Source organism: Sminthopsis crassicaudata, chromosome 4, assembly GCF_048593235.1.
Source record: "Sminthopsis crassicaudata isolate SCR6 chromosome 4, ASM4859323v1, whole genome shotgun sequence".
Lineage (NCBI taxonomy): Eukaryota > Metazoa > Chordata > Mammalia > Dasyuromorphia > Dasyuridae > Sminthopsis > Sminthopsis crassicaudata.
The window spans coordinates 431,114,909-431,128,739 of record NC_133620.1 but is presented as its reverse complement, the minus strand read 5'-3'; the positions used below and the strand labels follow the sequence as shown (position 1 = coordinate 431,128,739).

General features: G+C 41.1%; 1 protein-coding gene across 1 annotated transcript in view; it reads right to left on the bottom strand.

Moving 5' to 3' along the window:
• Positions 1–3,677: 3,677 nt before the first annotated feature.
• CTTNBP2NL (CTTNBP2 N-terminal like) overlaps positions 3,678–13,831 on the bottom strand; it is a 68,073-nt gene continuing 57,919 nt past the window's right edge. The window contains 3 exon segments of the mRNA XM_074263068.1: positions 3,678–7,739; positions 7,741–8,423; positions 9,642–9,749. Of these exon segments, the coding sequence (XP_074119169.1) occupies positions 6,959–7,739; positions 7,741–8,423; positions 9,642–9,749 (1,572 nt within the window). The 3' untranslated portion in view covers positions 3,678–6,958.

Genomic DNA, 13,831 nt, shown 5'->3' with positions numbered 1-13,831 from the left:
TTTTAGAAGCAATCAGGATTAAGTGACTTGCCCATGTTGCCAAAGTCTGGTGTCTGAGGCTAAATTTTAACTCCAGTCTTCCTGCCTCCAGAGTTTGAAGGATGGAGGGCCTTATTCAAGCCTACTGTGAGGAGAAAAGATATAAAATGTTTTTCCTTTAATATTTCTGAGAGGCTGTCATTGTTTAGACTTTTCTGGTTGGCCCAGGGAAAGAGAACCAAAAGTATTGAGTGGAAGGTGTGGACTGGCAGGTTTCAGCTTAAGAGAAGGATTGGGTAATCTATAATGTAATGGGACGCTCACTGGATATCTCTATGTGGAAGCTGGAGGACTATCTGTTGGAGAAAGGGCATAGGGCATTCTTGGCCACTCTAGATCACCTGGGTTTTCTAGGATCCTAGAATGCAAGGGAAGGAGAGGAGGGGACTGGACTGGTTTTCCCATTCTTTTATCTTCCACACCCAGAAGAAGCAGAACACACCTTGTGAACCAGTTTTCCAAAGCCCATAAAGACTGAGCCAGAGCTTGGTACAGATACTTCTCTTACCTTCCCCACCCCAGTGGTCAAACCAGTCCAGGGATGTGAGGACAGAATCTCGGTATCAAGGAGTAAGGGCAGGGGCCAGGAGTTGGAATGTGAAGCTAGTCTAGGTGGGTAAGATCAAATCCCAGACACCCTGAGAAGGAAGTAGGTTAATGTAGGAAGGAGGGGCTGGAGGTTCAGTCAGGGGAAGCTGAGAATCAGCTAGACTTGGGACAACTCCCTGAAAACACTTGCCTGACCAGAAAGGAACTAAGAGTGTGGGAGGCTAATTTGACATAACCTGGTATCTCAAAGTGCAGCTGAATGAACTCCACTCCCCCCCCCCCCCCATTGTGCTTCTTTGTCATAGGAGTATCTGAAAATAGAAAGCAAAATCTGTCCAATTTGTGTCTCTCTCATTAAGCAGGGCTCATAGCTTGAGGAAGACTGCTGCCCTCAGTCTGATAAGCTGCGTCTCAGGTAATGCTGGGAAGTACCCGGGGCTTGGCTTTTTGCTCCCCTTCTCCCACTTCTGGCTCAAGGTCTTCTTGCTGCCCACTTTCGGTATTCTATTCCAGTAAAGTTCTCCTTGGATAGTACCCCAGTAATGAGTCACTTGTTTAGTCTGATCTCCTTTAAACTTCCTCTAATACTTAGCATAAAATGTGATTATTGGTAGTTGTCTGAACACATGTTCCTTGTGTCCTATTCCCCCACTAAAATGAAGCTGCTTGAGGGCAGGAATGGCTGTTTTTGACTTTGAACTCCCAGCTCCTAGACATGCAATTATTTCCCATGGGATCAATGACTTTATCTGACTTAAATTTCCTTTCCAAATTACTACGTATTATCTATTTATGCCCTACAATTGTTCAGTTATATCTGACCCTAAGATCCTATTTGAGGTTTTCTTGGCAAAGACAATGGAATGATTTGCTCATTTTACAAATGAGGAAACTGAGTCACAGCTAGTGTGAGCTGGATTTGAACTCAGGGAGATTTCTTCTCCCGACTCTAGACCTGACCCCCTGTTTTCAGCTAATAGGATTTTGAAGTATCAAGGTAATTCAAACTGAAGTAGAACAATTAACAAAATGTTCTCACCCTATCTTTTAAGAGTAAAATGCAGGTATAATTACCACATAGGAATAACTCTCTGACGTTGGGATTTCAGCTGAAATGGCAACTAGAGGGGAGACGTTTTTTTCCAAGGTAGGTTTTTTTGGTTATGCTTCTCGAGTCACACTGGGTTATCCTATGTATAGGTCAATCCTGAGGCACAGGGTAAGGGATCTGGACTGATTCAGGAAGAATTGGTTTCAAAGCCTACCTCCAGCTGTGCAAGTCATCTTTCCTGTGCTTACTTCTCTCATCTATAAAATGAGGGGAAGATGAATCTGGGGGTCTCAAAACTCCTTTATTTTCAAATTTTATGATACTTCAGCCAAACATTTTGCTCCAGTTTAGATTGCTGTAGATGATTCCCCCTTGCAGATTCTCAATGAAGAATAATGCAAACAATAAAACTATTAATCTATAGGGAAAGGAAAGGGACTGGATAGAATGAGAAATGGGACTTCAACCTCCTTTCACAGGATCCTGGAGAGAGGGGCTCATTCTACTCGATGATTTGAGAATCTGCTCCCCATATTTGCCTTCTGGATACCCTTAGATCACCTCTAGGTCATTTTCTAGAATATATTATAAAGGACACACATAAGCCTTACATCTTCATTCAAAGATCCTGGCTGCTTTGTAATTTCTAGAGATAATCAGGCAAAAAATCTGGATAAATACTCATTGCTGGGGATTTTGAAGAGTGTAATCACAATGTAGTGTGGGTAAACATTGTTTGACTTGTTCTTATAGACTCCTTCCACCTCTGGATTCTGTGATTTAGCCGTGCACCACTAGGCCACTTAAAAACAAGAGTTCCATCGATGGAAATTCTTTAGTTCCAGTTGGTTCAACTCCCAAGGGTTCATTAAAAAAACGCTTCTGGACCATAAATCCAGCCCAGTGAAATAGTGTAGATGCCCTAAGGGCCTGGGGATAAGGAATGGTTTGAAAAGATCAGAACTTGCTTCTCTGAGGAATTTAACAAAATGTTTCTGCTTCCTCTAACCTTCTATAGCAATATGTCCACACCATTCACTTGTCATTGATCATGTACTGCTCTGTGACATTGTTTTGTGAGCATTTATTTAATCTTCTGTCTCTTTAGATAAGAAGCCTTAGCTACCTGAGGACTTTTTATTCTTCCCAATGTCTCAGGGTCTAGGAAATAGGTGCTTCATTTGATTGCAAGGAGTAAAGAGATTTTTTTTTCTTCCAGGATGATAAACCAACACCAAAACTCTGGGGCCTCATCATGTCATGGAGGTGATCTTGGGTTCCTGAAGCTTATGTCCCCTGACTAAATTCTGGCAGATTCTACTGTGTTGGAGAAGCTCTGGAGTATGAGTCTGATAGCTATGGATCAGCCTAGCTAAATTCAGAAATACATTTTTTACTAGTGGTCATCGCAGTTCACGAAATAACCCAAGGCTTGGGGTGTACATTGGTGGTGAAAGGGCTCACACAAATCGTGAATCCTCCAAGCCCTGGAGAAACAGGACAGCTTTTCCACCCTGGATGATTCTCACCGCAGAGTTCTCCAAGAGCAGGCACTCTAGTGCTATATATACACCTTGACTTCAAAGAACAGCTGAAGGAGACAGCAAATTACTGAAGCGAAGGTGTGTTTGGGAGACTCCTAAGTCCACACCTTGTCAATGGGCAAGGATCTGTCTTTGTCTATGGGAATTCTTTGCATTGGTGAAGACTGTACCAGTTATGACTTAGCAGACAACTATTGCTCACCTGAAGTTCTGAAGGATTGGATTATTTGTGATCACAAAAATATCAAAGGATGACTTTGAATTGAGGCTCTCCAGAGTCTAAACCTAATTCTGCCATGCCATGTGGCTTTTACATATATGTTCATTTAAAAAGCTCTATGCATGAATCACTGATGAGAACAGGTGAATTAATACTTTCAAGTTCTGCTTGTTGTTTTATGGCAATTAAATTAAAAATTGCTCCCATGGAACTATGTTCATTATCCACCACTGACTCATCTGTACAAAAGCAGGATCATGTTTACAAGCCAGGGTTTCAAAAAACACTTGAAGTTCTGTTTAATTTGGAAGGATTAAGTATTCCAGGCACTCTTTACAAAGTACATTTGGGGAGGGAGGAAAAGGGGGAAAAAAATATGGGAACAGGGAAAGCTGGAATCACAAAGAACGCAAACCCACTGCTGCCACACGAAACTCTCTTCAGTTATCCTCTGGGCGAACTGACTCCCAAACCCTGGAAACTGGACACAAACTTCTGCCCTCCTGTGCTCTTTAAGGGATCCCAGCTCTTGGACCTGAAGGGGAGAGCCTGGGGTCATGCACTCCACGGCCCTCTTTCTAGCCACAAAGGCCAGACCCCAACATGCAGCAGGACAGAAAAGTTATCAGCCTTGAATTGGGGAACCTGGTTTTGAGGACTGGCTCTACTAAAACCAAGTGGGGCAGCCTTGACTTTGGGGATGTTTCCTCATCTACAAAATGACAATTTTAAAAGCCTCTTCCCACACTAATATAATCTGGTTGATGATTACACAGTTGGTGTCCATCCCAAATCTTCTGGTTTTAAAGTACTTTGTACTCTTATAAAGTGAGTGTACACGTGGATGCACACTATGTGTACATCTCCACTAGTTTATTTTTTTAAGCCAGAACTACTTCTCTTTTCCTCCCTCCCCTCCCCTCTACCCTAAATAAAATGCACCTTATTGCACATTTTTCTTTTAGTACAAGATAAGTTTTCTTGACAATATTATTTAACAGGTTTTAATGTTGTCTCTGCTGTAAAAAAAAAAAAAAATCCCCATGAAACATTTGGCTTTACAAGTGTTAATGAAAAATTAATTAATGCTACTATTAAGTGTCTGGACTTCATAACCAGTGACAAAGCTTTGCAACAATTTGATTATTAATAATATGTGAATCATACTTTTTTTTTTACTTATTAACACACAATCTACAGCAAAACTTAAATACTAGATCTATAAAACCTAACTGGATTAGTTGGATCCATTGCAATATTTGTGCTTATTTGTTTCAGAAGATAGGCTACTTGCAAAAATACACATTTTCTTTTGCATTTCCCCACCCTATATTACACTGTAGAAGAAATACATTATTCAGTGCATTTCCTAAGAAATAAACTTCATTATAGTATATATCTCTCTATATATCTATGCCATAAAGAAAGAGCACAATGCAACTTTTAAGATTACCATTAAAAGAGAGGTAATAAACATATTAACAGCTGAAGACCCCCCTCTCTAATTAAGAAAGTTTAGCCATTTATCATACACGTTAATTTGTGCCAAGTATGAAGATGAAAATCAGTGCACAGTAGTAGCTTTGGACAATTTAAAATATTTCCCTTCCCCCCCTCAAAAATATATCATTAAGCAGCTATCTTGGGGCAGTAATTGGTAGCATTGCTATTTTTCTCCTGGTGGCACATGGACCACCACCCGATCAAACCATAAACCTTGTGAATTTACATGCCAATTAAAAAATAAAATGAATTACAGAATGATTTCTATTCAGTGGCTTTTTTTCCCCCATGAACTGATACCAAATAGAGGAAACAGATTTAAAATTTCAGGAAATAACTGATTATACATCTGAAGGACTTTCACAACAGTTATTAAATATTAAAATGATGTCCCTTCAGGAAACATGTTGGGATTCCTATTCTCTGAATAGCTATTTATGAAGGGAAAAAACATTCTTCTGTCTGGGCTGGGTTAAGAGCAACCTGACTGCAATGAGAGGATTGACCCTACCCTTTTTGGAGAATCAGGCCACCTTGATAAGTTTATGCAGATTTTACAAATCATCTGGCTTTGCCCGCCCCGCCCCCCCAAAGTGTTCATACTGTATATTTGTATTTTCCAATAGGTCATCTGGAAAATGAGAAAGAAATTCTGCTAAAATGAGAAAAAGCCCAATTATTTTATTCTTCTTCCAGGAACATCACCCAGGATGATAAGGGATTTGGATTCAGCATATTCAAAAGTTCAAAGAGCAAGGGAACAGCTCTATCCACTTGCTCTATGGAGACCATTCCTCCCAATGCCTAACTGGGGCCCAGCAGCACAAACTGAGAGCAAGCTGGCTACTTTGGTAGGTAATCTTAATGTGCATTTCTACTTTTTCTTTATGCAATACTGGAAACTCCAAGAATATAATCACACTAAAATTTATATTCTATATGCATGTGGTAGGTGTGTGTATGTTAACATGTACGTGGATGTGAATCTACACTGATATATGATATGTATCTATCTAGGCAAATATCCATTTGGTTCCCAAGTAACAGTCACCATAGGTTGGTAGGCTGGGATAGCACTTGTGACCATTCGGTAAAATCTGTGTAATTTGGACTTAAAAAATTACAAAATGAGTAACTTTTAAGTTATTGCTTTTTGATTACATAGTAAATAAGATCCCATCATTCTGTCACGAGACATTTATACAAAATGTTTAACAATTTTCCTTTTCAAGTAATAATAAGATTTTGGACTCAGCAGTTCTACACACGACAGTAGATGCTTGAAGAACTTTTGGGGGGGCAATGGAGAGAGGAGGGATTGGACCTTTAGGAATTTCATTTCATCTAAGAATTGATGCCAGGAGTTACTTAAAAGTCACAGAAAGATGAGCATCAACTGCTTACTGCTCAGGAGGGCTTGGGCAGGAGCTTGCTAAAGCTCTCAGCTTATGTTCATACTCACCTGGAAAAGGTTTTTGTTTTGACTAATGCAGCCTTGTTTCAGAACAGTCTGTATTAAGAACACTCTAAAAGGACTAAAAGCAGTGTTGATTTGGAACATTCTGGAGTCATGGAAGATGTCATTTTCTGTTGGGAGATGACCCTTTTCATGTATTTTGCCATACAGCCATAGTCATATGGCAGGCAGTCTTATTTCAGGCACTTTTTTATACATGTTCATCTGGAATAAAAATCTGCACGAGTCATTTCTGCATAATTTAAAGTGAATGTTTCCCATCCCAGAATAGAGAACAAGCTGCCACCTGGTCCATAAAAAGCTCTTCTCCATCACGACACGATGGTGATTGTTCAGCCTGGAGACATCTTTGAGGTGCCTTTTCCAGCTTCAGTACAAAGATTTGAGACACAAAACCCAAACTACCCAGTTTTTACTTTAAAAAAAAAAATACAAAAAAGGGTGAAAATACACTAAAATGTATCAAAGCAAATTTCCACCATTATCAAAATAAATAACATGATGTGACCCAACGGTCTGTCTTTAAGCTCTTGGACAAGATGCAATGGAATGTCAGATGAGGAGCGTCCCAGGGACTAGCTGCTGGTAGGCAGGAGGATCTCGATGTCTTTGCCATTGGCTACAACGGCGTTGGCAGAGCAGCCACCGGAAAGGTCATCGCTGGTGGCTAAAGAGGCTGCCGGGGAAGGGCTTTTGGTCAGTGGAGTGGTGGGGGACGGTGCAGGGGTGAGGCTGGGCTTTTTGGGAGGGATGGGTGGAGGGTTCCCTCTCTCGGCTCTGGGGATGGTGGGCGATTTGATCCCAGGAGACAGGGGGCTCAGAGGGCTGGAGACTTTTCCTGGAGTGGGTGAATGGCTGGGGTCGCCTCTTGGGCTGCTGGTGTTGGCCAGATTGCGATAATCCGTGCCAAAAGGAGAGCTGTTGGGAGAGACGGGCTTGATGGGCCCCTGCTGGCTGGTGAACCTGGAGAGCACTTGTGTGACGGTGTTTCGGGCCAACTGCTTGGCAGCAGAGTTGTCCACAAGGGTCGGGGACAGATCTCTGGAAGGGGGGCTCTGCAGGCCACTGGCCTGCTGGTCCTGGTCGGCCTGGGCCTGGAATTTGTGTCGCGCTGCGTGAAAGCGCTGGTTGATTCCCACTTGGTATGACGACTGGTACCCGGGGCTGTTGGCCCCAGACCCCATCAGGCGCTTGGTCAGGACGGGCGACGAACAAGGGGAGGAGGTCAGAGAGGAGGCAGCGGTGCTGTTTGGAGACAGGGAGCTCCCTGCAGGGGGGAGCGGGGTGGTGAGGGGGGCCGGAGACTCTGTCCCTGGAGGAGAACCACCATTCTCTATGGCAGGACTCTCACGTGGCAGCATGCCGTCTGCCCCCGCCGCCTGGTAACAAATCCCTGCTGGTTTGCATTTCCATGTCGCAGTAGCCATTGGTTTTTGCATATGAGTGTGTGCCTGGGGAAGGGCCGGGTGACCCGGCTGCTGCCACCTTGGCTGCGTTACTCCCGTGGGTTCTTTCTGCCGGAAGGTTCTCGGTTTGGCAAAATACAGACACCAGGCGTAGAGGGTCAGTGGCGGTGCCTCTGGAGGTGGTGCTGGAGACAGTGCTGGGGGCCGCACGCTCCTCAGGGCCCCCCGGCTGAGAGGCCTCCAGCTCCCGCACGGTCCTCCTCAGGCTCTCCATTTCCTCCCGGAGAGTCTGGGTGCGGCTCTCTTCCCGCCTCAGCTTGGCACGTAGCTGCTCGCGCTCGATGTCAAACTCTGACAGCTGCTTCTCCACCTGGGCCTCGGTCTGCAGGCCCCGCCTGCGCTCGGCTGCCAGCTCTTCCTCCAGCTGGCTGGCCCGGCTCTTCTCCTTCTCCAGCCTCAGGCTCAGCTCGCCGGCTTTCTGGCCCTCCTCGGCGGCCTTGCTGGTGGCCTTCTTGCACTCCATCACTAGCATGGAAGACAGCTGCTTGTGGCGCGACCTCTCTTCCTCCAACTGGCTGGAGAGCTTCTTCTGCTCCTTCTCAAACTTCTTCACTTGGGACTTCTCAAATTCCAGCTGAAAAAAAAGACCACCAAACAGCTTAATTAGAGCGGGAGAGGAAAGCCTGTTGACCGACCCCTTTGTGCTTGATTGATTCGACATTCTGAATGAGAGTTACCACAGAGCATAACTTTTCACATAAATTAAAACACATTTAATAGGAAATGGAAATTCAATGGAATTAATTTTCTTTCCTTGATAATTCAGAAGATACTTCTAGATCTTGCACTGAGGGTCAGCAGTAAGAGCACCAATTATCACTATAATATAAATAGGCTGCTAATAAAGATTTCTGATTACCCAAAACAAGGTGGTCCTCTAAGAGTAAACACTCTAGGACTGTAGGACCACTAAAGAAGAGTGAGAGCACAAGATCATAGAAGGGAGAACTGCGTGAACCTTAGAGACCAATCATCTTGCCTAGTGGTGGCCCGGAAAAGTGACCTAACTCTACACAGTAGAGTGTATCGAATCCAGTCCCCAGAGGAAAGGATGATAAACAATTTAGGTGATAACAGTCACTCAATTCATATTGCATTTCAAGCTTAGAAAGTCGTTTCTTCATACCAACCTGGGAGGTATGTGGTGAAAGCAATATTACCCCTTAAGACGGGGTGGGGGGAGAGCACCCCTATCATTGTCTGATCCTCCCCAGCTAGGTAAGATGCCTTGCTGGGCTTGAGATTTTAAGTAGATCATTTCAAACGGTCCATGATGTTGTAAATATCCAATGGTCTTTGGCAGAAAAAAGGTTCCCCCCCCCCCCATAAGAACAGAGATTCAGTGATTTCCAGTAGTCAGGGAGGGAACAAGTGCCGAAGCTTAGACTTAAATTCAGGCCTTGAAACTCTAAGACCAGGATATATCTAAAATGGGAACACATGATTTAAAAGAGCAATAAATGTCAACAGCTCTTAGACATAAATAAACAAAAAACAGTTGACTTTAGCTGAGCAGTAGCAACATACAATGTATAGGTGTAAAAGTCTCTGGGCCTGGACTGTGAGGATATAGGTTCTAAACCAGCAACCTTCCTGGGTGACCTCAAGCAAGTCACTAGTCCTGATAAACTTCAATTTCCTCATCAGTTTTCTTTTTTTAAATAAGTTAGAATCGATGACTTTAAGGTCCATTCCAAATCCAACATCAACAAAGTTATTTTTAACACAAGTGTGACTAAATCCTGTGTGCATGTGAAGTCGCCAAGTGGACACCCCCAGGGTCTGGGCGTACCTGCTGCGTCAGCCGCTCTCTCTCCTTCTCCAACATGTACGTAACATCATCGCCTTCAGCTGTGTCCTGTGCATGTCTTTGTCTTTCTTCCTCTAGATCCAAGATCACCTTCCAAGTGCAAACAAATCACAACCAAGTCATCTTTAAATATCAAAATGCATCATGTTTTCTTATCATTTAATCAAAAATTGGTGGTGAAACACTGAATATTACATAATATTAGAGTTAAAAGAAACTTCAGATGACATGACGGTATACTTAGAGAACCCCAAAGACTCTGCTAAAAAGCTATTAGAAATAATTCAGAATTTTAGCAAAGTTGCAGGATACAAAATAAATCCACATAAATCCTCAGCATTTTTATACATTAACAACACAATCCAACAGCAAGAGATACAAAGAGAAATTCCATTCAAAATAACGGTCGATAGTATAAAATATTTGGGAATATATCTACCAAAGGAGAGTCAGGAATTATATGAGCAAAATTATGAAACACTTGCCACAAAAATAAAGTCAGATTTAAAAAATTGGAAAGACATTCAGTGCTCTTGGATAGGCCGAGCGAATATAATTAAGATGACAATACTCCCCTAACTAATCTATTTATTTAGTGCTATACCCATCAGACTTCCAAGAAACTATTTAAATAACCTAGAAAAAATAACAACAGAATTCATATGGAACAACAAAAGGTCGAGAATATCAAGGGAAGTAATGAAAAAAAAATTAAGTGAAGGTGGTCTAGCTGTATGTGATCTAGAACTATATTATAAAGCAACAGTCACCAAAACCATTTGGTATTGGCTAAGAAATAGACTAGCTGATCAGTGCCATAGGTTAGGTTCACAGGGCAAGGTAGTGAATAAAAATAGCAATCTAGTGTTTGACAAACCCAAAGATCCCAAATTTTGGGATAAGAATTCATTATTTGACAAAAACTGCTGGGAAAACTGGAAATTAGTATGCAGAAACTAGGCATGGACCCACATTTAACACCACATACTAAGATTAGATCAAAATGGGTCCAAGATTTAGGCATAAAGAACGAAATCATAAATAAATTGGAGGAACATGGGATGGTTTACCTCTCGGACTTGTGGAGGAGGAAGGAGTTTGTGTCCAAGGGAGAACTAGAGACCATTATTGATCACAAAATAGAAAATTTTGATTACACCAAATTAAAAAGTTTCTGCACAAACAAAACTAATGCAAACAAGATTAGAAGGGAAGTAACAAATTGGGAAAACATTTTTACAGTTAAAGGTTCTGATAAAGGCCTCATCTCCAAAATATACAGAGAATTGACTTTAATTTATAAGAAATCAAGCCATTCTCCAATTGATAAATGGTCAAAGGATATGAACAGACAATTTTCAGATGATGAAATTAAAACTATTTCCACTCATATGAAAGTGTTCCAAATCACTATTGATCAGAGAAATGCAAATTAAGGCAACTCCGAGATATCATTACACACCTGTCAGATTGGCTAAGATGACAGGAACAACTAACAATGAATGTTGGAGGGGATGTGGGAAAACTGGGACACTGATGCATTGTTGGTGGAGTTGTGAAAGAATCCAACCATTCTGGAGAGCGATCTGGAATTATGCCAAAAGTTATCAAACTGTGCATACCCTTTGACCCAGCCATACTACTCCTGGGCTTATATCCTAAGGAAATACTAAAGAAGGGAAAGGGACGTGTAGGTGCCAAAATGTTTGTGGCAGCTCTTTTTGTAGTGGCTAGAAACTGGAAGATGAATGGATGTCCATCAATTGGAGAATGGTTGGGTAAACTATGGTATATGAATGTTATGGAATATTATTGCTCTGTAAGAAATGACCAACAGGAGAAATACAGAGAGGCCTGGAGAGACATCAACTGATGCTGAGTGAAACGAGCAGAACCAGAAGATCATTATACACTTCAACAATGATACTGTACGAGGATGTATGCTGATGGAAGTGGATTTCTTCAACATAGAGAAGAGCTAATCCAATTCCAATTGATTAACGATGGACAGAATCAGCTACATCCAGAAAAGGAACACTGGGAAATGAGTGTAAACTGTTATTTTTACCTTCTGAATCCAATTCTTTCTGTGCAACAAGAAATTCGGTTCTACACACACATTGTATCTAGAATATACTGTAATATAATTAACATGTATAAGACTGCCTGCCATCTGGGGGAGGGGGTTGGGGGAGGAAAGGAAAAAAATCTGAATAGAAGTAAGTGCAAGGGATAATGTTGTAAAAAATTACCCATGCATATGTACTGTCAAAAAAAAAGTTATAATTATAAAATAAAATAAAAATTAAATTAAAAAAAAATAAAAGAAACTTCAGAGAATATCTAATTCAAACCCTTCTGTCTAATATATATATTACATAATACATTTACATATTATATATTATTATATATCTATTATCTTGATATATATAACAATCTATCTATATATATTGTTAATAGATAGATTATATATATTATATTATGTATAATATATTATAATATAATGTTATATTATATTATAATTATATATAATTATTAATCTATCTATCTATCTATATATTATATATAAAACTATCTATAGATTATAATCTATCTAACAAATTATCTTCCAGCATTTGCTTGAAGACCTCTGGTAAGAAGAATCTACTGCCTCCAAAGAGAGCCCATTCCACTTTCAGATACTTGGTTTTTAGGAATGGTTATTTTTAAATTTTGAAAAGTATGTGTGTGTGTGTTTACATTAAACCTAAATCTACTTCTTTGTTAACATTTGATGAATTGCTCCTAATTCTGGCTGCTTCTGGAGTAAAACAGAACACATCTAATCCCTTCTCCCACAATAACAATAAATATATGAAATGATAATATCTGAAGACAGCTATCATGTCCTCCATGATCCCTTTGTTTTTTAAGTGAAGCATTAGTTTGTTCATACCTTCCTTAAAATATGGCAACTGGGTCAAAAGATGATACTTCAGATGTGGGCTGATGATGGTAGAATTAAGTGGAGTTCTCACTTCATACATATGAAGTCTAATGTATTATGAGCATTGGTGAATTTCTGGCTCACACTGAGCTTGTAGTCCACTAAAATCCACCAATCTTTTTCAGGTGAATGGTTTTTCAGCCATGTATTTTTCATTTTAAACTTGTGAAGTTAATTTTTTTTAAACCCATGTACAATGCTTTATTAAATTTCATTTTATTAGATCCAGTTTAATTTTCTAGCCAATCAAAAAAATCTGGGCCGGGGGGTAGTCTGTCATCTAGTTATATTAACATTTCCTGCCAGCTTTGCTTCATTTGAAAAATAGAAAAATATGCCATTTATGCTTCTTCCTTCCTCTTGGGACTTGTCTCCTGAATTTCTAGACTTCTTTTTCTACCCTTGCCCCCAATAGAAGTCTTGCCATCCTGTTAGGATTACTAAGTGAGAACTCAGGTTGTCTGGACAGTGACAAGGTGAGAATTCAGGTTTTCTGGACAATTACAAGGTGAGAACTCAGGTTGACTTGATAGAGGGGGCAAGCTCATTGGCTGGGGTGGTTCTTCCCAGAAGCCCTTGCATTATCCCACGCCCATTCTCTGGGAGGATAAAAGAGACAGCACTGGGCCCAGAGAGCAGCAATGTATTAGTGTCCCAGTTTTCCCACATCCCCTCCAACATTCATCATTATTTGTTCCTGTCATGTAGCGAGCTGTCGTCTCTAGAAGCTGCCGGATCACTCTCTGGGAAGAGATCTGCTGTGTCTACTCAAATCTCTCAGACAGATTCTTCTTCCTGTAGTGAACCGTTGTCTCCAGGCAGTTGCTGTTAACTCTTGTCCAGAGAAGTGACTTCCCTTCCTGCAGAGAGCCCCGTCAGGCCTGATGTAATGCAGAGACCCTCTTCTTGAATCCTGGCTCTGAATCTCCTCCAGCTCTTATCCTTCTCCAGGCCGATCTGCTCTCTGGGCCCAGTGCTATCTCTTTTATGCCAGAGAGTGAAACTATGTCTATTGCCCTTTAGTTTGCAAACTCTATTCCATTTCTTCTTTTGAAAAGTAAGCATCTGCCCTTTTCCTGTTCCATGTACCTTTTTGATTGCATGATCATATCTGGCACTTCTGAAGATCCTTGAGATAGAGCTACTTGAACTCTTTAAGGTGTTCTCATACTATCTTCCTACTTAT